Raw genomic sequence first — 20,911 nt, forward strand, 5'->3', positions numbered from 1 at the left:
AACATATACACTTTGAACCTGTTGCATCTTATTTATCAAAAATCATAATGAGAAAACAATTCGGAATCAGGTTAATCTTGTAGGTTTTCACAAGCCTACATTACATAGAATTATTGCATAAAGGCAGTGAAAGCAACGCATAGTCTGAATGTATATACTGAGGGTAGTACTGTAAGGCCCCCACTCCAGAAGTGCATAGAGTACATGTCCTGATAATAGACAGGCAGTAGTAGCCTATTACACAAACACAACAGCTACTTAGAAAATATATATATTAAAATAAAAACATTTTTAAAAGAAAAAAATTGGTATTTGTAAATCTGAAGAAATTCAATATTCAGTGCCCTTACAAGTGCAATGGATGGGTGTTTAAAAATAAAAGACACTTGAAAAACTGACATTTATTCAGAATGATAAGAGAAATTTAGCCATCAAGGGCAATAGAATGTAGAAGATGTAGAAGCTAGTGTCACTCTTGCTATAATTTGACATTAGGCAAACAGGTCATGTTGCTTTTGTAACTCCTGAAAAAATTTTCAGATCGATGGTCTGGACATTTCCTTAGCGTAGCAAATCATTAGTTGAGCTGCAGTGCCCACTTCTAATAGAATTTGGAATCCTGTTTGGACAAATCAAAAGTAGTTTTGGCTGAGAGGCACTATTGATCCTTCATGCAGATGGATTTTGACATATTGATACAGAATCTGTTTTAGAAGTGAGGACATTTGTCAATGCGGTAAACAGGACTTGTGCACAGTCATCAACCAATTAAAACTAAATATTCATCCAAGCCCGGATGTATACACTCAGTGCCACAAATGCTCCACTAGTTCCCTATATAGTGGAATTGCTTGGGAGCAATGCCTGCTATAAATTTGGCAAAGAGCATTTTATGATGGCTGGCATAAACTGACCTTCCAACCCCCACCAAACAACAAACCGGCAATCAAACAAATATTGAGGGGGGAATGTACCAAGGAGCAATGGACAGAGGTCTTCAAGGGCAGACTGGTTGCCATGGTGACTGTAAGGAACGAAAAAAAACAGCTGCTGGCTTACCCTGAAGTACCCAGGTAGTGGTGAAATGAATCCAATAAACCAGCCATTGTAATTAGTGTCAACACAAAAATGGACCAGGGGCAACGGGTACCAAAACCAACAGAAAAAAGGGGAACACTGGCGGAAGCCAAAGTCACAGGTACAGTGGTGGATGCCGAAGTCGCAGGGCCACACAGGGGTACAAGAGTTGAAGGTGCCAGTCAAAAGGACAGGCACTGGTCACCCTGGGGCTGGGCCGTCAGGCTGTGACATCATCAGCAGGCACCTGGCTGAAGAAGTGGACAGCTGGTTGCTGCCCATGGGGAAGGCTTTGGTGTAAGAAGTTAGCTATTTTCTCCATTCCGGAGCACTACATGCTACAGTCCAAAAGGGCTTTAACAGGGGTGTGGCAGTGGAAAAGAACAAGAGTAATGAGATGCATGAGAAAATGGACACAGGGAAGATTTGTTTGAACAGCGGATTTGAAATTGACTACCAGCTGCAGCCCCTCAAGTGTCTGAAATGAGTGTCTAATGCGGACAAATCTCGCAGTCCCTGCCTGGTAGGGCACGCAAGTACATCTTGCCCCTATGCACAATGATACAGATGATTCTGGAAGAAAAAATCATTCAAATAAAAATTCAAATTCACTGCTGGTGATCTACAAAAGTTCTTCACATCTTGTAGATACAGAGTCTCCAAATCTACTCTCAGAGGTCACCTCCATGCTACCGGCATTTTGGAAGGATTAGGGTTGCCAAAAAATCCTAGTTAACTGTGCAGAAAAAAGGGCATTGTTGGTGTGTTACAATTTATAAGGACACTAATGGCTGTCAACATTCTGCCAATTGTAGGTCTGAGGCCACTGACTTACATTGCCTTGCTTAATGCTATAATGCTATATTGTATTTAGTGACATAATGTTTGTTATTATGAGGCAGTACAAGGCATGAAAGAATGCTTGTGTCAGAATGACTGGCTTGATCTTATTCAGGAAACAAGATGCTGTAATGCTAATCTTAAACCAGGTACAAACTATAGTATTTGTATATATGATGTCTGATTAAATGTTTTATATTTGACACATCTTAATACAAAATGTTGCTTTTAACCTGAATTTTTAAGTTAATCTTTTTTTTTTTTTTTATTAAAAAAAAAAAAAACTAAGAGGCAGTAGTAATAAAATAAAAACAGATAAAAACAAAATGTAAGGAAACATAGATTGATTATGTTATAATTTATTTAATAATTATAAATATAACTTTATCCTTTTATAAATTGTATAAACAGGCCACACCTTTTCCTGTTTCTTGATTTTTCAGTCTTAATCACCAATATAAGTCTAGTTTGATTGAATTGCTTATACCCTTCAACTGGCTAAGTATAATTGATTGTATCTAAAGATGCCATTACAATTGTTTCTGTGTTTTCATTACTTCTCTACGTTTCTGTTATTCTGTCATTTTCATTTGTAAACTGATAGTTCTTTAAATAAGACATCATTTTTGACAGCCATAATTATATATAGGATATAGAATATGGTAAAAGGAACTTACTTGAGGTGAATAATATATGACAGCCCTTACAGAATGTCCCTCTCTACTGCACGTGAATCAACTCTGAGTGAAGGGCTTTCTCTCTCTGTCCATCCATCCATCTATCTGTCTGTGAGTCCCTGCAGCCCAAAAGGAGCTGTGCAAATATTACATTCTTCTGAAAAAAAAAAAAACTTTCTAATCAAAAAGGAAACCCCTGCTTGCCCTGAGTCAGAAATTCTGGTTCGCATTCACACTGTATACCTCTACATCTTCCCAAAACTCATCACCATCCATTACTTTAAAAATAAGCAACGCCTACACATAATTCTTACTGTAATTTCTACCACAACAACGGCAGTTACATATCCACATTTCCGTAGCTTGACTCATTCACTTGATTGCCTTTGAGCACTTCATACGGAAACAAGTAAAAGAAGGAGGAAAGGAGACAAGGAAATGAACATGGAGGACATTGCTTGTAAGAATATGTGCTTCCTCATTAGCTTTGTTATTGTTTTGGATGATGCTGTTAGTGAGTGACACTGAATCATCCAGGCTCCAGCACGTGTGCACTAAATTTGTTGTGTTTTAAACCTCAATTTATTTTCAAAAGGAAATTCCACCGCAAAACATCACTTGGCTCATTTATTGTAAGAGATCAAGGTGTAACTGATTAATTCTCTCTCGGTGGCTGGCCAAAGGAATCTCTGTAAAGAAACATTGACGGCGAAATGTGCACGTTTTGTTGAGGTATACATTATAATGATGTACACCTCTACCCTTTCTCATTTTTGAAGAACTACAATGGGCGGGCCATTTGAATTTGGATATTTGTGTTCAGTCCAATAAACTGTACTGAGCACATAAACCAAGATTTTCTTTCTTTAGTGGCGAGTAACTTTACCCTCTCTCCAGGCGAAGTAATAACAGCCAGCCCCCTGGAGTGGCAACCTCTGACTGGCATTGTCTGATGCCTGCCCATGAACTGTAAATACCTGCTTATTGTAGTCTTTAATACAGCAGGTACCTGGAGCATGTGCAGTAGCTTGGGGCTATATCTGTGCACTCACAACAGGTAGAGAGTTGGCTGAGAGTTCATTTTAATCAGGAGCACAGCTACCTTTCTACAAGTACAAGTTCATTTTATGGAGGAATTCCTCTTTAAATACCATGTTGTAACAATTCATTTATATAATGTTCTAATAATGTTTATTACAAACATTAGGCTTATTTAATTTACTAATTCTACCCCCACAAAATGTTTGTTAATTTTATGCACTTATGCTTAGCACTTTATGATGTGCAGTCACTGTGAGTTTTATAAAAATGCATTCTTTCTTCATTCCTTCCTTCCACTTACTGTATGCACTGACTTTTCCTCTATCATTTTGATTATGGTGACATACTAATTGAGCCTTTGTTAATGACTTATGAAAGAGCGTTATTATGAAGTGTTACTATATAGCCTTTCTTTTGCCCTTAGCTTGTTGACCCCTAGTGTTCAAAGTAGTAAATTATATCTGACATTTCAATGAAAATGTGAAACCCGGTGGGTATCTATATCAGCTAGTAAGAAAAAAGAAAAATTACCTACATTGTGTAAGAAGCTCTATGAAATGAGCTTAAATGCCAGCAGCTAACATCTTTAAGTGTCACAAAAAATATCAATTCACTCATTACCACTACAGTGGAGCAGGGTCAATATAAAGTCTACCTTTTATCCTTCTCCGTTATACGGTGCCATTGATGTATTCAAAGGGACTTCAGACATGCTCTCTCCCTGGCTTCCACTGCCTTGTCAATAAGTGACAAGTGGCAGGTTACCTTCTTGGGTTAAACCCTCAAACAATAAACTTAAAAGTTCCTGAAAGACAGGGGACTTCTTGGTATTTCTCCAAATCACATCCTCGTGTAAGTACCTTGCAAAATGCACAATGGTTTGGCAAAGTCTCCTCTTGTCTTTCCACCAGATGGAATAGAGTGAATAAACTGAATCTTCCAACTTAAGACTAGGAGCCACTTCAGCGAGCAGTTGTATCATAACCTCTCCTTTTATCTTATGTAATTTATTTTCAATGACCAATACCTTTTGACCCTCTATAAGTCCCCGGTGCATTCTTTGAGTAGTTCATTGTCTTTATGGAGTGGGGACATGCTTTTCCATCTTGGCTACTATAGCTTTGCAATCTTTGACCTACATGGCAGTGAACGACCTTGGGGATGGATGCTAGGAGCTCGCAGTTTTGTTACATTGTTGCATTTTGTTACATTGGCTAGGGCTTTTTTTCTTGTCCCATGTATCAAAGCACGTGGTGAGTGAATGAACTGCCTTGAAAAGGATTGCATTGGAAGGTAGGCATGAAGTCTCAGCTTCCTGGCTACACCATGCTTGATAAGGACTGTCTTTACTGAGGGCATAGATCTGCCTTCACTGCCATCCCTTAATGGTGCTTTTGGATATATTTGCATTTATTGTTGACTATTTGAAATGATCAATGTTCACATTTTCTTATTTTATAGGAAATAAAGGGAAGATTTGATTTTTAAAAAAACTCAAAATTTTCAAGCAAAGTGTCCTCAGTTTTCCATCTTACCAGAAGTGAGACAAGAGGAAGTACTCAAAAGTAGCTATCAGTGAGGTAACACAACACCAAAGGCACTTTCTAAAGATTTTTGAAGGCTTATGGTTTATAGGATTTGTATGCATAACATTGTATCACAGTTAAACTTTTGCAAGTGGGCCACAGGGGAAGTGGAATTATACCTTCAGGAAATATATCTATATAATATACCTATAATTTACAATTTGGCAAGACCACATATGTTGGATAGGCAAAGTTGCACTCATATAATTGCCACTGCCAATGTGCATGTCTCAAGACCTGTGTGATAAAGATAAGGGTTTGGTTGAAAATATTTTCAGCTAGTGAAGGGTGTTCCAAAGGACTGTGGCATGTGTGAATTTGAGCAGGCTCGAGACCAGGCAGGAAGCAGCGTTCTGGACCAGTTACAGTGGCTGATTGGCACTGGCTGGTAAGCTGGCCAGTAGGGCATTACAGACGAGACATAACAAGAGATTGTATAAGTAGCTGTGTAGCTAGATGAGGACGAGGTGGATTATCCTGAAGCAGTGAAGGGAGAATTTGCAGTACTCCTGGTTCCACTATGAGTCCCACTCAGCTGTTCATCCAGGGTCACAACAACATCCTTAGCTGAGCAGGAGTGAGACAATCCAGAGCCGTCAGCTCTAAGTGAAGCATCAATCTGCGGGGAACCGTTTTCTGTGATGATTAGGAGCTCTGCCTTCCCCAGGTTGAGTTTCAGGTGGTGGGTGGACATCCAGGCTGAAATGTCAGTCAGCATGCAGAGATATGTGCCTGAACTTGTCGGAGAGAGAAAATGAGAAAAAGAGTTGAGTGCCATCAGCATAGCAAGGAAATAACATGTCATGAGCAGTGATAAGTTTGAACCAAGTGATTCAGTGTAAGGAGGGAAGAGGAGAGGACAAAGCAATAAGCTCTGTGGGACATTGGTCAAGTAGGGGGAGAAGATAGATCCCCTCCTGGCCATCTGTTAGGATTGGTCAGCGAGATTTGATGGGCAGAGCCTGAGGTGATCAAGTCTGCAAAGAAAGAGAGGAGGATCCAGTGACTGACACAGTTGAATGCAGCAGTCAAGAAGAATGGAGGAGGATGAAGCTGAGTAACTTAACTCTTTCTGAGTGAAGAGCCTCCAAGTGTGGAGAGAGCAATCCCAGTGGAAAGGCCTGACTTGAAACCCTATTGGTGTGGGTCAAACAGATACTTATTTTGACATTTTTTTCTGAAAATGACTTCATTTAACATTTAAAGAACACTTTTTGTTTATGTTTGAGGTTTTTGCACTGAGTAGTTGAGTCAGGAACATTTTCTTCTTTTTTAAGAGTACTTTGCTAGTCTATTCATTATAAATGTTTTATCCACAAGGTGATACTACTCTTTGTACATAGACACCAGTTTATCCATTTCAGTTTAAATATAGTCTAATCTGCTGTGGTGTGACTGTTCGAGCTCAGGTTATTTCCCCTAAGCATAGCATTAACAGCCACTGCAGGAAGATCACACAGTGGACTATGTGTGTGGTTTAACCCCTTATACCCCACTTTTTGTAAGAGTATGTACTTCTGATATGGAGAAATTTCAGATTTATTATTACAATCGTACCCCAGGATATATACAACACCTGGATGAAAGTTTGATGTGGACTGAACAAAACAGTAAAAATCTGCGTTTTCCCAAGGTACAAGTGTCCCTAAAACCTATCCAAATTGGAATATTGTGTATATCTTTTTTCCCGTATTCAGCCGTATTCCTCTTCCAGAAGTTAGTTCCATTGAAGGTGGTACCCACTGCAACCCCACAAATCAAATATTTACCGATTATTTTTTTGACTAAGCCCTGTATTTCACTCAAATTGTGTCGTTTTGGAGGGCTTCTATATACAATTTTTTTTCTTTATGGTTACTTATCACACAAACTAAATTCACTCAGAAACAAGCAAACCACTTGGTTTTACCTTGCTGTGTGTTCTGACCTGTGCTCAGCTGTCAGGCTTCTGTAATTTGCATATGCAAACTGAGGCTATATATAGAGGGTATGCACATGACATCACAGTAAGCGGAAGTCACTGCGGTTACACCCACTGAGTGGCAGAAAGACTACTGAGTGGCAGTGTTAGCGTGCAGCTTGAATGCCACGAAAACACAAAAAACATATCTAAAACGGAAAAGAGCTGTTGTGCGATTGACTGTACAAATTGACTTGTTTTTTTTTTCAACAAGAAATCGGAGCTATCTTTTTACAGACTGCCGAAAGCTAAAGAAAAGAGAAGCAAATGGATCGCAGCAATTCGCAGAAACAACTGGAATCCAGGCACCGAAACATGGATTTTCTGTTGTCATTTTGTGTCAGGTATGTTGGATCTTTGGGTAAAATCATACCTTATGTACTGTATTGACTACTCATCAATTAAATATTTATCATCTTTCATTTATATTCTGTGTAACTGTAAAGTTTTTGTCAGCATTTATTAAAAAAGCATCCATGATGATGAGCCTTATGATAGCTAGCCAAGCATATAAATTAAGAAATGATTTTACCCAAAAATCCAACATATCTGACACAAAATAACAACCGCAAATCCACGTTTTGGTGCCTGGATTCCTGTTGTTTCTGCGAATTGCTAAGCTTCCACTCCTGCATGATATGAAAACAAAAAGTGAAAGTAACTGCTATTTAGAAAAAAACATCAGTTTTCACTTTTGAAATTCTATTTACGTATATAAAAATGCTCATCTTCAAATGCTCCTGAAAACGCTTTCAGCTCAGTGGAAATAATGCACAATGAATAATGACTTTTGCTATCTTATGAACAAAGAACACATTGATTGTTTACGCTCTCGCACACACGCACACACGCCATGGTTATGATAAATAAAGTTGATAACAAATACCAGGGAAAATGGATTATAACATTTGATGTAGCTTCCACTGAGAGATCAGTGGTTTAATCTGGGACAATGATCCCCTGGCACTTTACTTGCACTACTTTTATGCATGTCAGTATGTTTATAAACAGAATTGTTGTCACAACAGCAATATGATAATGTTACAGTATGTACTGTACTATTGCTCAGCTGACCTTACTGTATGCATTATATAGTACAGCAAGCTTCTCTGGATATGGAATAATGTATGCATATATCTGTAAAAGAATATAAAAAAATGAATTTTTGTCCTTCTGCCATTTAAAAATAATCATGTCTACGAAATTATGATGATATTTTCTTCAAATAAAAGCTGGTGGGGGAAAAGGCCTTCACATCAAAGTTTCTATTTCTATTGAATTTCTTTGTAAAAAAGTAGCCACTTCTTACGGCTGTGAAGGATGTCTGAGAAAGTCTCGATCAGCCTTTATTATTAATTATTAATATGCCTGACCAAGCATGGGGCTTTGAGTCAGTGCAGTTAATCTCTGTTTTCCACTATCATCCTTCCTCCCTGAGAGCAGAGACACTCTGTCTTTTACCCAGAACCAGGACACGTAATTCCTCGTAATGTGGCACTTACACTGCTCAGGGGAAAATCAAACTGTACGACAGGGAGGAACCTCATCCACAAACCATTGTTGCAGCAGTGGTGGAGTGGAGGTTGTGATTGGAGGAGCAAACACTCTGTGACGGGGAGGGGCCAGCTCAATCAATCCATTATGACATTGGCGTTTTAACGCAAATGGACAGATTTAATAGAGTATATGAATTGTATGATGCTGTCAAGCATTCTCATGTGAAAGTGTTAATGAGAAGCAATTATCATTGTATAATGTGTCTACTATAGCAAGAATTGCCACTGATTACTGCCACATTTCAATGGCATATTACCTGTCTGACCTATACACTTTAAGATATGACAATGCCATTTAGTTGTATTAGCATATAAATGTGTTATATTAATTAAATGTGTTTATTTTGCAACTTTTTTGTTTTGCTATCATTTTTAAATTTTAATTTACATCCATTCTGCATGAACAAGGCTACTTTTATGCAATATATAATATGAGGTTTATCAACTAAAAAATTGTAATTGTGGCAATAAAACTTGATGTGTTAAATTAAGTTTGTGGGCCTTTTTAAAAAAGTGATTTTGGAGCAAAATAGTGTCATGTTTATACTACTTTATAAATACATAACTGGTTGTTGAAGATGCAGATATCCTCATTGGTTAGGTTAAAGTAAATAAAAAAACAAAGAATCCTCTTTGAACTGATAGGTAAAACCTGAAAATGTATTCAATTTATTATACTTAGCAAGCAGTGTTTGGTAACATCCTCTACAGTGCAGCAGCAAGTGCAGTCACATTTAGGACATTGGTTCACACCAAAGTTAAGTTAAATAAATTTGTTGGTAATGTAAATTAGCCACAGCAAGCAACCTATATAATTATGCAAGTGTTAGAAAAGCAAGGCTATTTCATTTAAGAGATTAATATGTAAGCAAGTTTGATAGCACAATTGACCAATTGAGTAGGTAATGGAATGTAACCATGAGATTGTGGGTTTGTGTCCCAAAACCTGTGCACAATACATCAGCTCAGTTGAACTTAACTTCAGTCTTCTAGTTAAAAGTAGAAAAAACTTACTGAAGAAGATTTTAAAATGTGATATTATGAGTTAATACAACCCAATATTTTAAGGCAGTCAGCTAACGTACTTTTTAAGTTGAAGTGCCCTATGATTTGTTCCAGTGTAGAGAAAACCAGTACCATTTTGTACCTTAAAGTATTCCAACACATTGCCTAAAACAACAGGAAAGATTGCTGTTGTTTTTTAAAGAAACAGATGCAAGGAAACCATATGACTTAATGATTAAATCTAAAGAAAAAAGCATTTATGTGTTCAAGTATTTTTATTTTATTTTATTATATTTTTTTTGTTCATATTTATGCACAAAAATAGCTTTGGCAGACCCAATCATGAATATTCATTTATTATTCTAATTTATTTTGCTTGGTGGCTGGTTAGACCCAATGGTAGCCGAGCCTGACTGGAGGCGGACATGCATTTCCTCTGCCTCCTGAGCAAACAAGCTACAATTTAGTCTTCCTGTGATGGAACAGCTGACAAAACTTTATAGGCTGATTGAGACTCATCTCTGCACCAGTACAGACATTATTTTTACTTAACCAAGGTTAATGGTTACGCATAACTGGCCGGTAAGTGAATTATCATGTTTCGCTTTTCTTTTTATTGAGTAAATGTCCTTACATGATGCAATGTTAAAAAATTACAGCATAAATAGAAACAGCAAATTAGTAAGTTCAATACGGCTAGCAGTACAGACCTATCGGAAATGCGGCACAGAACCATCGTAAGCAATTAGAACACAGGTCCCAGAATTAAAGCTGTGCCGTCAGCTTTAATGAAGTTCAGCACGAGGGTAACTGCATAATTTTGTCTTGTATTGCTGCAGACAAGGCTCTAGAGTCTAGAATGCCCCAGCTTTGAGTAAGTAACAAGTTATCATCTGTGGAAAATAGTACACAACACAATTTTTGGCGGAAACTATCTTGAATACTACAGATTCGGACTCTCCCACCTGAGACCAGGATCAAAATCATATGTTCCTAAGTTTAATTCAGAAGGATAATAAAAATAATAATCAATAATAATTTGCAGCCCCCTGCAACCAGAGGCGGACTTTGCCACCAAGCCAACTATGCAATTGCTTGGGCCCCCCGGACACTTGGGGGCCCCCTGCTGGCTACAAGCCGTAGGCTACATATTAACGCAGATTATTGATAAATACATAGGCATCATTTCCTTGTGGGGATGCGACTTTTATTACCATATGGGAACATGGATCAAGAAAATTGAGAACTCAATATCCAGACAACTACTACCATTTGTATTATATGCTCCTGATTAAACAAACAGCTTCATTATCCATGACGTTCTTATGCAAGAGTTGTCTTCTTTTCTGATATACAAAGGTTGCTGGGAATTTTGCCTGTGCATGCCGTTTACCAATATCAAGTGTTTATTTTTTACAGAATGCAGAATGAAACAACAGGTAGCCTAGTTTGGTGGTAAAATTTGAACTTCAGTTACTCAGCTAGTGAGGAAGATTACAAAGAAGAGTCTTAGCTACAATGAAGTGAATCAAAATGCCTTATGGACACAAAAGTGGATCACAGTAGAAAAAACGGACTGGCAGAAAAGGTAGCCTGTTGCCAAAGTTGGATGGATTTTTAAAATGCAGCCGCTTACCTGCAACTCAACTGTGGGAAATCTGTGTGACCTTTATCTACAGTTGGACTACTACTGGAAGTAGGGAAATATCAATAACCTTCCCAGCTAAACTTGAAAAAATGCTTATAATGGAACACCATCCACGTAATGTCTACCTTTGGTGAGGTGGGTAGCAAAAGTTACTGCATTGCTATTATATATGTCATTGGCTGTCACAGTCACAACAGCGGAGCACTCCTTTTCTAAATTAAAATTAATCAAGAACTATATGTGAGAGGCAGTATAGGGCAAGAGGCTGAATGGACTGACTTTCCATCGAGAGCATCAGAGCCCGGGAGCTGAATTTAAAGGAGATTGCTGACAGTTTTGCATAATGCAAAGACGCCCTTCAAATGAGCGTGTAGACAAAGTGCTTTTCAGGGGGAATGATGTGGGGTGGCCATGCCATGTCTGTTATAATTTGTTTTCGATTTGTGTGAACAAAGCTGCCATCTTAACAGTAAGCCCTGATCAAGAAATTTCAGTTAAGTAGCATGCACTGTTTCTAAAAGTGATAACACCAGATAATTTTTAAGCCCCAAAATTATAAGTACGGTGGGTGAGGGTGTGTTTCGTAAAACACAATGGTTTGACCAATATGTCAGAATTTATGTAACCTACTGTATGAAACTGCTATGTCAGCGCACTGTCAGGAGTTTTGGGGGCCCCAGAACTGAGCTTTGCTTAAGTCCATGAGTACTCATCCAGGGTCTCCAGGTAAGTTTAAAAACTTCCGGATTTTTATGGCCTCGAGCATATCTGCATCAGTCCTTTTGTAGTTTGGACTGCTTGACAAAACAGTCACGAATGCATGCTGTCCTCTCTGACAGGACCTCATACTCGCAGTATGGGACACAGCCCAAGAAACACGCTACATCCTGACTTTAAGTACACACCATGCCCCTTCGGTATGGTCACACCCTGAGTTAAAGCATAGGCTGTACCCCTGGGGACCAGACCGCAGTCACCGCTCAAACTGCATTGGGCAGGAAATAAAATGGATTCACTGTGGACTCATCCCACACACTCCTTATTTCAACATGATCACTTTCTTCAGAATCTACAGAATCTACAGGACTGAAAAGGTAGTCTCTAAATCTGAAAATTTCAGTAACAGCAAACAATGTGACTGAAACAGATATCAGCATTCAGTAATAGCATCAGGTAATGAACTAAATTGATCAAAATGTGTTTTCCGTGGTCATGTTAAACAGAGCATTGTCGCAAGGTGGTAGAAAGGGTATTTTTCCTTTCGAAATAAACAGCCATGTACATTGCAAGTGGTTTTAGACTGGAGGGAATTACATTTTATCTGTAAAATGCAACATTTCTTTGCATTACAAAGGGGAATATTACAGTATGAATTAGTGATTTCCGGTCATATTCAGAAAAGACAGCAATAGCAGTAGAGATCACCAGATGAACAAATTATGAACAGAATACATCTGAGCACTGCAGCTTAATATTCTGGGCCTTATTTCCAGCCTACGTAGCGCTAACAAAGCAAATCTCAGTCTTAACTGGTTAAGTTAATTCACAGTATGAAGCTATTTAATCAGATTCCAACACATTTCCAATGTTAATTTATTCAAAGAAATTGAACAATAGCAGGATGATAATTTTATTTTATTTTTCTGCGAGGGACCCATTCTCTGCAATATAAACCCTGAAAAGAATTACCCACAAACCCCTGTAAAAAAATTTCCAGTGCTCGAGCTAACATGGCACCTGAATCTCAAACAGAAAGTACACATGGGGGGGGGGGGAAGGGGCAAATGAAAAGACTGCCTGCTGGGACGAATCAAGGGTTTTTAACAAGAATCAATGTTTCACTGAGAGCATTAGCGCGGCTGCCTTCACGCCGGCGAGCCCTCGAGGGGAGCCAGCCGCGCAGTGGGGCCGCAATCAATCCCACACTCATTTGTACGAGCTAATTCCAGCGAGGACGATTCCCTCGTAATGAAGCAGGGTGTGACCGCCACCGTCGCAGACGCCTCTCTCACCGCTGGTGTTTCCTCCATCCTCCCTCCGACTCCCTCCTGCCTCTGAAACAAGTGTCTTTCAAGTGTTATGATCATTCTAATATATATATATTTTATAAATTCCGACGTCGCTTTTATCCATATATTTCTTTCACCTCCGACATCTTTGAAATCCCTAATGCAATCACACAATGAGCTTCTCTCGATTGCTGCAACGATCTCATTGCATTACAGTACAGCCATTTGGCAGATGCGCTCATCCAGAGAGACGAGCAGTACTGATGGAGACCATCGGTGTTAATGTGGGAGGGAGCAGTCAAGCAGCTTGCCCTTCGGGACATGTATAGCCGTTCACTGATTGTTCTCGCCCCGCATTCGCACCAGCCAGGCTGTGCAGCCGTTTGGAGAAAACCTGCCCACTGAAACCCTTCCTCCTTGGATGATAACTGACCGGAGTCAGCACAGACATTTGGCTGTGCTTAATTTTTAGGACAGATACCTGCTGCTTTGTTGCCCAGGTAGGCAGCTGCCTTTGTGCATGTAAAGGCAATCTCTTGCACAAAAGGAACAGCCTAAGAAGTCAGCGTCTGCAGCACTCCACATTTGCATGTCAAGCACGAGAGCCGGTGTTTACAAGCTAGTTCATTGTTGTTTAGTAAATCAAAATAATTCCACTATTTTGGTTAAAAAAATAAATTATATTTATATATATATATATTTGTATACATACACACAAACCATCTATATTCATTGTTTTCTAGCAAAGGTTTGTTTGGGACAAAAATACTTTGTCTGGATTTGGCTCTGCACTCCAAAATGTTCTCTGTAATCAAACAGAGCAGGGACAGGAGAATACGAAAACATAACAGATGTAGGACAGGAAAAAGACACATAGAACAACAAAACAGGGGGGAACATAGGATGGCATAGGATGGTGGGAATGTAAAGTTGATAGTCATCAGCATAGCAGTGGATGTTGATGTTACGGTGTCTCAGGATTCGACCAAAAGGAAGGAGGTAAACGACGAACAGGAGAGGGCCTAAGACTAAACCCTGTGGGTCATTATGGGTGACAGGGGCATGACTGGACTGATAGGTTTTCAGGGTGATGAATTGTTGTCTGTTGGAGAGATAAGTGAACCAGAGGTGAACTGGGATACCCGTGGAGGATATTTCCAATAGTAGTGTACGGGAGATGGTGTTGAACGCTGAGCTGAGGTCAAGAAGAAACAGAATGGTAAGCAGTCCAAAGTCAAGCAGCACAGAGGAGGTTGTTGGTAATCTTGGATCAGGGCAGTTTTAGTACTGTGTTGGGAGTGGAAGCCAGATTGGAGGGGTCCGAGGAGGTGGTTTGAGGCCAGATGAGATTGATGCTGTGCAGGAGTGACAAAACATTCCATCAGAGTTTTGGAAAGAAATGGCGGGTTGGAGATGGGGTGGAAGTTTCCAAGTTTTTGGAGTCAGAGGCGGATTTCTGGAGGATGGGGAGTGACAGTTTGACACTGGGGCAGAACAATTCTGGTGGCTAGAGATGTGTCGATGATGTTAGTTATTAGTGGCTTGGCTGGCTTTGACTAGAATGATGGGGAGGGGGTCTAGGAGACATGTGGAATATTTTGATTAAGAGATTATGTTACTGACAGATGACTCATGAAGAAGGTGGAAATCAACTTATAAACCACTTCCTAGTGCCTGTCAACTCACAGCAGAGATACTGGCTACCACTGTTTCTAATGAAAATTAACATTTTTAAGGTTGCCACAATGATTTATGGAATATTCTACCTTCCAAAGGATACGACTGATGGTGCCTTCAAATTCAGCCACATGAAGGCACTGTAGTAAGCATAATTCTGCAATTCATACAAAGTGAAATAGCAGATAAAACTGCAATTTTTACTTCCTGCCTTAAAATGCCACCTTACAAGTTAGAATTTCAGTGAAACACAGACATGGTCAGGGATTGATTCTGGAACTCTGGCCACATCTGTGCGCTGAGGACCAATATTGTAGCTGGGCATGCTATCCAGGAGCCACAACAGTTGTGTGGCTAGCTGCCTTTTTATGTCACATTGGCAGACTCTAATGCAGGGCTCCTAGCATCAGACTCCTATAACTGTCTATGAAGAGAAAGGATTGCATAAGTCTTTCAACAGTCCTTGGCCTTTGATTGCAGGGAAAACCCCATTTTCTATTGTATATCTTCCAGGGAGTGGAGGCACAGTATGGGAGAAATATGGGGAAGGGAAATGTGGAAGAAATGTTTTGGAATTAGGGAACATAAATATGCCAACCCAATGGCCAGTAAAGGGAAATAAAAGCAATGAAGCAGCATATGGCGTATCTCAACAAAGGCAGCGCATTATGAAGAATAAAAGAACCGTTCAAAGTGGAAGAAAAAGCCCATTGTGCTATAAAAGCTTTTTGTGAGGGGTGCTGATAATGTGGTTCACAGCAAACTAGAAGGATGTAGACAGCTGTCAGCACACCCCAAAACTGGTCTGTGGGAACTGGTATACAAATCAATGCATCATACTTATTCATTTTTATTATGTACAGTAGAACACTGGAGGAAAAACCCTTTAAGAACGGGGATCATTCAGAACTCAGCTGTGTCATTTTGAAGTCGAAATTCACCCAGTTTAACTTTAATAATTCTTTGGAATGGAATTACTCGGGCCTTATTTTTTAAACAGGCTCTTATTTTGTATCCCTAAATAATTTTGTCTATTAATAACCAAAAAAAGCAAACAAGCTGTAAACTACAAATATAAATACGCATGAATAAGAGGGCTTTCCAAAAGACACAGCATAATAAAATACCTGCTTATCACTGACAACTGCTAGGCAAAAAAATGCTATTCATCTTCCATTCTCAAAAAGAAAGATATTGCAAATTCAATGCTATTGTCAAAAAGAATGCCGTCTATGTGTGTCAATTACTGAGGAAGTGAAATCTATTTACCAAGAAAAGTGTAAGAAGGATACATGGGGTGCACTGCAAGTGTTTCATTTTACACAAGTAGATATCAATGTTTTGTTTCATTATTCTGCTCCTTCAGAAACAGTAAACACACAGATTTTAGGTGGATTCAACATGCACTGTATTTCTTATTTTATTTTTTATATAATAAATGAAAAAGTGTTCACTGTTCACTTTTTTTGCAGCAGTGATAACAACAATGAGAATCGTTGCATTGTATAACGAGCTTCAGACAGCATAACTGCCAATACCGCTTGCAAGTTCATGTCCCGTTCAACTGGCTAGTCCGTAACTCAGGTTTGTATATATGAGGTATGTTGTATTAAACTCATTTTATTTGACATCGTTCTCTGAACAAAACAGCTGTCACAAAATACCTCGCAGAGAGAAAGCTACTTTACAGGCCACAGAAAATTGAAAGTAAGAGGGATTCAGTCGTCAGACTATTCCCTGCCACGTGATTATCCGATCTCCCGGAGCATGAGGTCTACTCCAATGAAGTTCAACTCCGCTGATTTACTGCGGTGTGAAAAGAAGTGGCTGCTGGCAGAGGCTCAGAGGAATTAGGTCCAATTAGGTTTCCCTGAGAGGGAGTGTTGCCTGAGAAACAAATTCAGAATAACAAGGCGCACTAAAATAACCATGCACTGGGGACCCCCCCTCTAGGAATATAACAGTCCAGGGGCAAATTAGGAGCTAAAGTTTGTTTGTGTACTTATTTTAATGTGAAAAATGAATTTTAGAACAAATAGACAACATTGCCTGTCGCAGGGGCTTAGTTGTACCTAATTGATCCGATTCTGAGCGCATTTGTCTCAGAGAACAGCCTAGTCTCTGATCTCCTAAACTGACTGAGACAGCTAAAGCGATGGGACTGGCCGACAAATATAATTGGGCGCCCCAAATTTGGAAAGATGTAAACAAGGGGGATAAAGATTTGTGGAAATTGGGGGGAAACAAAAGAAATGCAAAAGTGCGAATACATTGGAGATGAGTGACAAATAAATAAATATGTGCAAATGTATTCCTTGTGCGGAAAGCTAACTCTACTCTCAAATAAAGGAAGATATAATATTTGCATATTCTCTTGATAGAACAAAAACCAAACTAGCAATAGCAAAAAAATGCCTATAAGAATAATTTCACATAAATTCATATGTGAGCTAATTATGCAGGGGGAGAGGGGATGACAAATTTCCCCTTGGTCCTCTAATTGTAATCAAATATAAGTTTTAAATTAGAAGTTTGAGTTAGAGTGGGTTGGGTGTTATTTTTTTCTAAATCAGAAGGTATAATTATAGATGAACACCCTCTCTGTATGACAGGACAGAACGAGTATAGACCTTTCTCACCGCATCACTTCCCTAACTCCAATTACCACAAACCACCGTGTCTCCCCAAAACGGCAAGTGATGCCGACGTGATAATTTCACACAGGCGTTAACGCGGTGCGAACCGCCAGCGTACGCGCTGATTCTGCCTCGGACAGGCGCGTGTGCGCGTCGATTGAATCCCCTTCAGCTCTCTCATTTGTTAAATCATTCCGTCAAACCTCCGTCAGATCTCATCAATCAGCGGGAGCGCGGGCTTGACTTCATCAGAGAAAATCATCCGTGCCCGCTTCTGCGGAGAGCGCCGCTGTCGTGGATTTGGATTTGAAGTGAACACATTCACCCCGAGTGCGAGAACAGCCTCCTCGTTTTCAGTATAAAACACGTGAAAACTAATCTGTTACCTCTTCAACCCTCCGCCCCAGGCACCGAATTGCGCACATCCTGAAAAGTATTCCACAAGGGATAGTGTTCCAACATTATTCCAGTGTTATTGCGGTGAAATCATTCCAGTGAAATGCCTCCCTTTCATGAAATGAAAGCATCATTAGCGGTCTATTGGGTGATGAGTGACTGAGCATATTCAGGATTTTAAAATAATGTGCACGTGTTTGCCTGTGTAGGTCTGCGTGTGTGCATTTGCACAACTGTGTGTATGTGTGTGCATTATTTGAGTGTGTCTATGCTTGAGAGTGTATGTGTGGTAGCATATAGTGTGTGTATATATGTGTGAGTGTGTGCATTTGTGAGAGTTCTTCAAAACAAGAAAAAAAAAATAGTCAGCCTTTCCTATTCTATAACTGCAAACGGTGTCTGTGATAAATCTGGTATATCTTTATCAGACAACAGTAGATGCTGATATACTACCATGCATCAAACGCAAGGAGATCTCTCCACAGAGACAACTGAAGAAACAATCCCACTGACATGTCACTGGCAATGCTCTTGCGCTGTGATACAATGAAACTTGCTTTAATGACTCAAAAGCAGATTGTAAACCTGTCTGGCTGTACAGGAGAAAAAGCGCAGCAAAAAACCTCTCGGCTGCCTCAGCAAGTTCACCTGCATGCGGCGAGCATCTCTCTCCCCAAACATCACTTCACGCTGCGAACGCAGAAGCCTCGCATGTCCGCCGTGAAAGAGAATCGCTTAATGAATGACACGTACAGGTCTCCAGCAGAGACAGAAAGAGAGAGAGGGGGAGAGATAGAGGAGGGAGATATAAAGACAGAGAGGAAGAGAGATGGGGACAGCACAAGAGGGAAAGAGGGATAGAGTGAGAGGAACAGAGAGAGCGGGTTGAAGGGAGAGAGAAAGAGGGATAGAAGGAGAGGGGCACAGAGTGAAAGAGGGATAGAGGGAGAGGAACCGAGAGAGCGGGTTAAAGGGAGAGAGAAAGAGGGATAGAAGGAGAGGGGGTCAGAGAGAAGGAGAGACAGGGCAAGAGAGAGACAGATAGAGAGAGGAAAGATAAAGAGGGACACTGAGAGAAGAAGAGGAGGAAAAAAGCGGCTACTTGCCCAGGTCGGCACGAGGAGGCTGGCAGGTCTGTGGATCAGGTCGGGGGCGCGATTCCCGGCCTCGTTCATCTCCCATGAAGCGGCAGGCTGGCGGCACAGAGCTCGCGCGGCGCTGCATCCGGCATCTACCCGGCGGCTCGGCGGCTCGGCGACGTCCCCCCGCACCGTGCAGCGAGAGGCAGAGTGAGACACCGCTGCTCTGTCTCAGACTGAGAGGAATCTAATCAGACTGGCCCACGTGCCGGCAGGCCCGCCTCAACCAGCTTAGCTCAGCGTGGCAGGCCAGGAGGAGGGGCCGGTGATGGGGGGGCGGGGGGCGGGGGCTGGGGGGGGGAGTCAATGGGGGACTGAGGGGGCTGGCGAGGGGCGGGGCGGTAGGGGGGGTTTGGGGCAATTTAAAAAGAGCAGGGCACTCCTCAGCTCAGAGCTCTGCTCTCTATCCGATAACAAGCTGTAATTGCGCAGACACGCAGTCACAAATCTGTTTAAACTGCGCAGACACGCAGTCACAAATCTGTTTAAACTGCGCAGGCACACAGTCACAAATCTGTTTAAACTGAGCAGACACGCAGTCACAAATCTGTTTAAACTGAGCAGACATGCAGTTACAAATCTGTTTAAATTGCACAGACCTACCAGTCACAAATCTGTTTAAACTGCACAGACACACCTGTCACAAATCTGTTTCAACTGCACAAACACACAACACAGATCTGTTTAAACTGTGCAGACATGCAGTCACAAATCTGTTTCAACTGCACAGACACACCAGCCACAAATCTGTTTAAACTGTGCAAATACACAGTTGCAAATCTGTTTAAACTGCGCAGACACGCAGTCAGACACACCAGTCACAAATCTTTTTAAGCTGCACAGACACACCTGTCACAAATCTGTTTCAACTGCACAAACACACAACACAGATCTGTTTAAACTGTGCAGACATGCAGTCACAAATCTGTTTTAACTGCACACACACACCAGCCACAAATCTGTTTAAACTGTGCAGACACACAGTTACAAATCTGTTTAAACTGCACAGACACGCAGTCAGAAATCTGTTTAAACTGTGCGGACACACAGTCAGTAACCGGCTTTAAGTATGCAGAGACACGAAACCCGGTACAATCCTGCAAAGCCATGGAGTCAGCATCCAGCCGTAACTACGCAGAGACACAGTCAGGAAACTGCTGTAATTCTGCGCAGACATGTAATCAGGAATCAGCTGTAATTTGTTCAGACAGGAAGTCAGAAATCTGGCTGCAATACCAAGCAGGGATAAAAAAAGAGCAGAAGGACACAGTATCGGCAGAAGTATGAACTGCTGTGGAGAGACATGAGATGCTGCCTCATCCACCTGCTGGCACTCGCGGTTTCTCTGTTCATCGTGAATTTTAAACATGATATGTGCTGTTGCGGCGCGCACTGAGTCGAGGTATCGCCCCCTGCAGGACCAAAATTTTTATTTCAGCTACGGTTTGCTAATGTTGTCATTGGGCAACAAAGTCAAGTTTTTTTTTCCAGTCTTGCCAGTATGCAGCAGTGGCAGTGAAACAGATGTCTTTTTCCAATGTTTTTATTTTTCAACTGAAGATGTTGATGAGGAGTGCCTTGATATTACAGTGTTGATAATGTTGCTCGCATGGATTGCCCTGCTATTGCAGTATTGGCAATTACAGACTGGCGCATAGCCACTG

At 40.6% G+C, this 20,911-nt stretch overlaps 1 protein-coding gene across 1 annotated transcript in view; it reads right to left on the reverse strand.

The window, feature by feature from the left end:
- The window catches only part of sntg2 (syntrophin, gamma 2), a 76,295-nt gene extending 56,845 nt beyond the window's left edge, over positions 1-19,450 (reverse strand). The window contains exon 1 of the mRNA XM_064331031.1: positions 19,215-19,450. Within this exon, the coding sequence (XP_064187101.1) occupies positions 19,215-19,283 (69 nt within the window). The 5' untranslated portion in view covers positions 19,284-19,450. The remainder of the gene's footprint in view (positions 1-19,214) is intronic.
- Between the last annotated feature and the right edge of the window lie 1,461 nt (positions 19,451-20,911).

This window comes from Anguilla rostrata, chromosome 1 (assembly GCF_018555375.3).
Source record: "Anguilla rostrata isolate EN2019 chromosome 1, ASM1855537v3, whole genome shotgun sequence".
Taxonomy (NCBI): domain Eukaryota; kingdom Metazoa; phylum Chordata; class Actinopteri; order Anguilliformes; family Anguillidae; genus Anguilla; species Anguilla rostrata.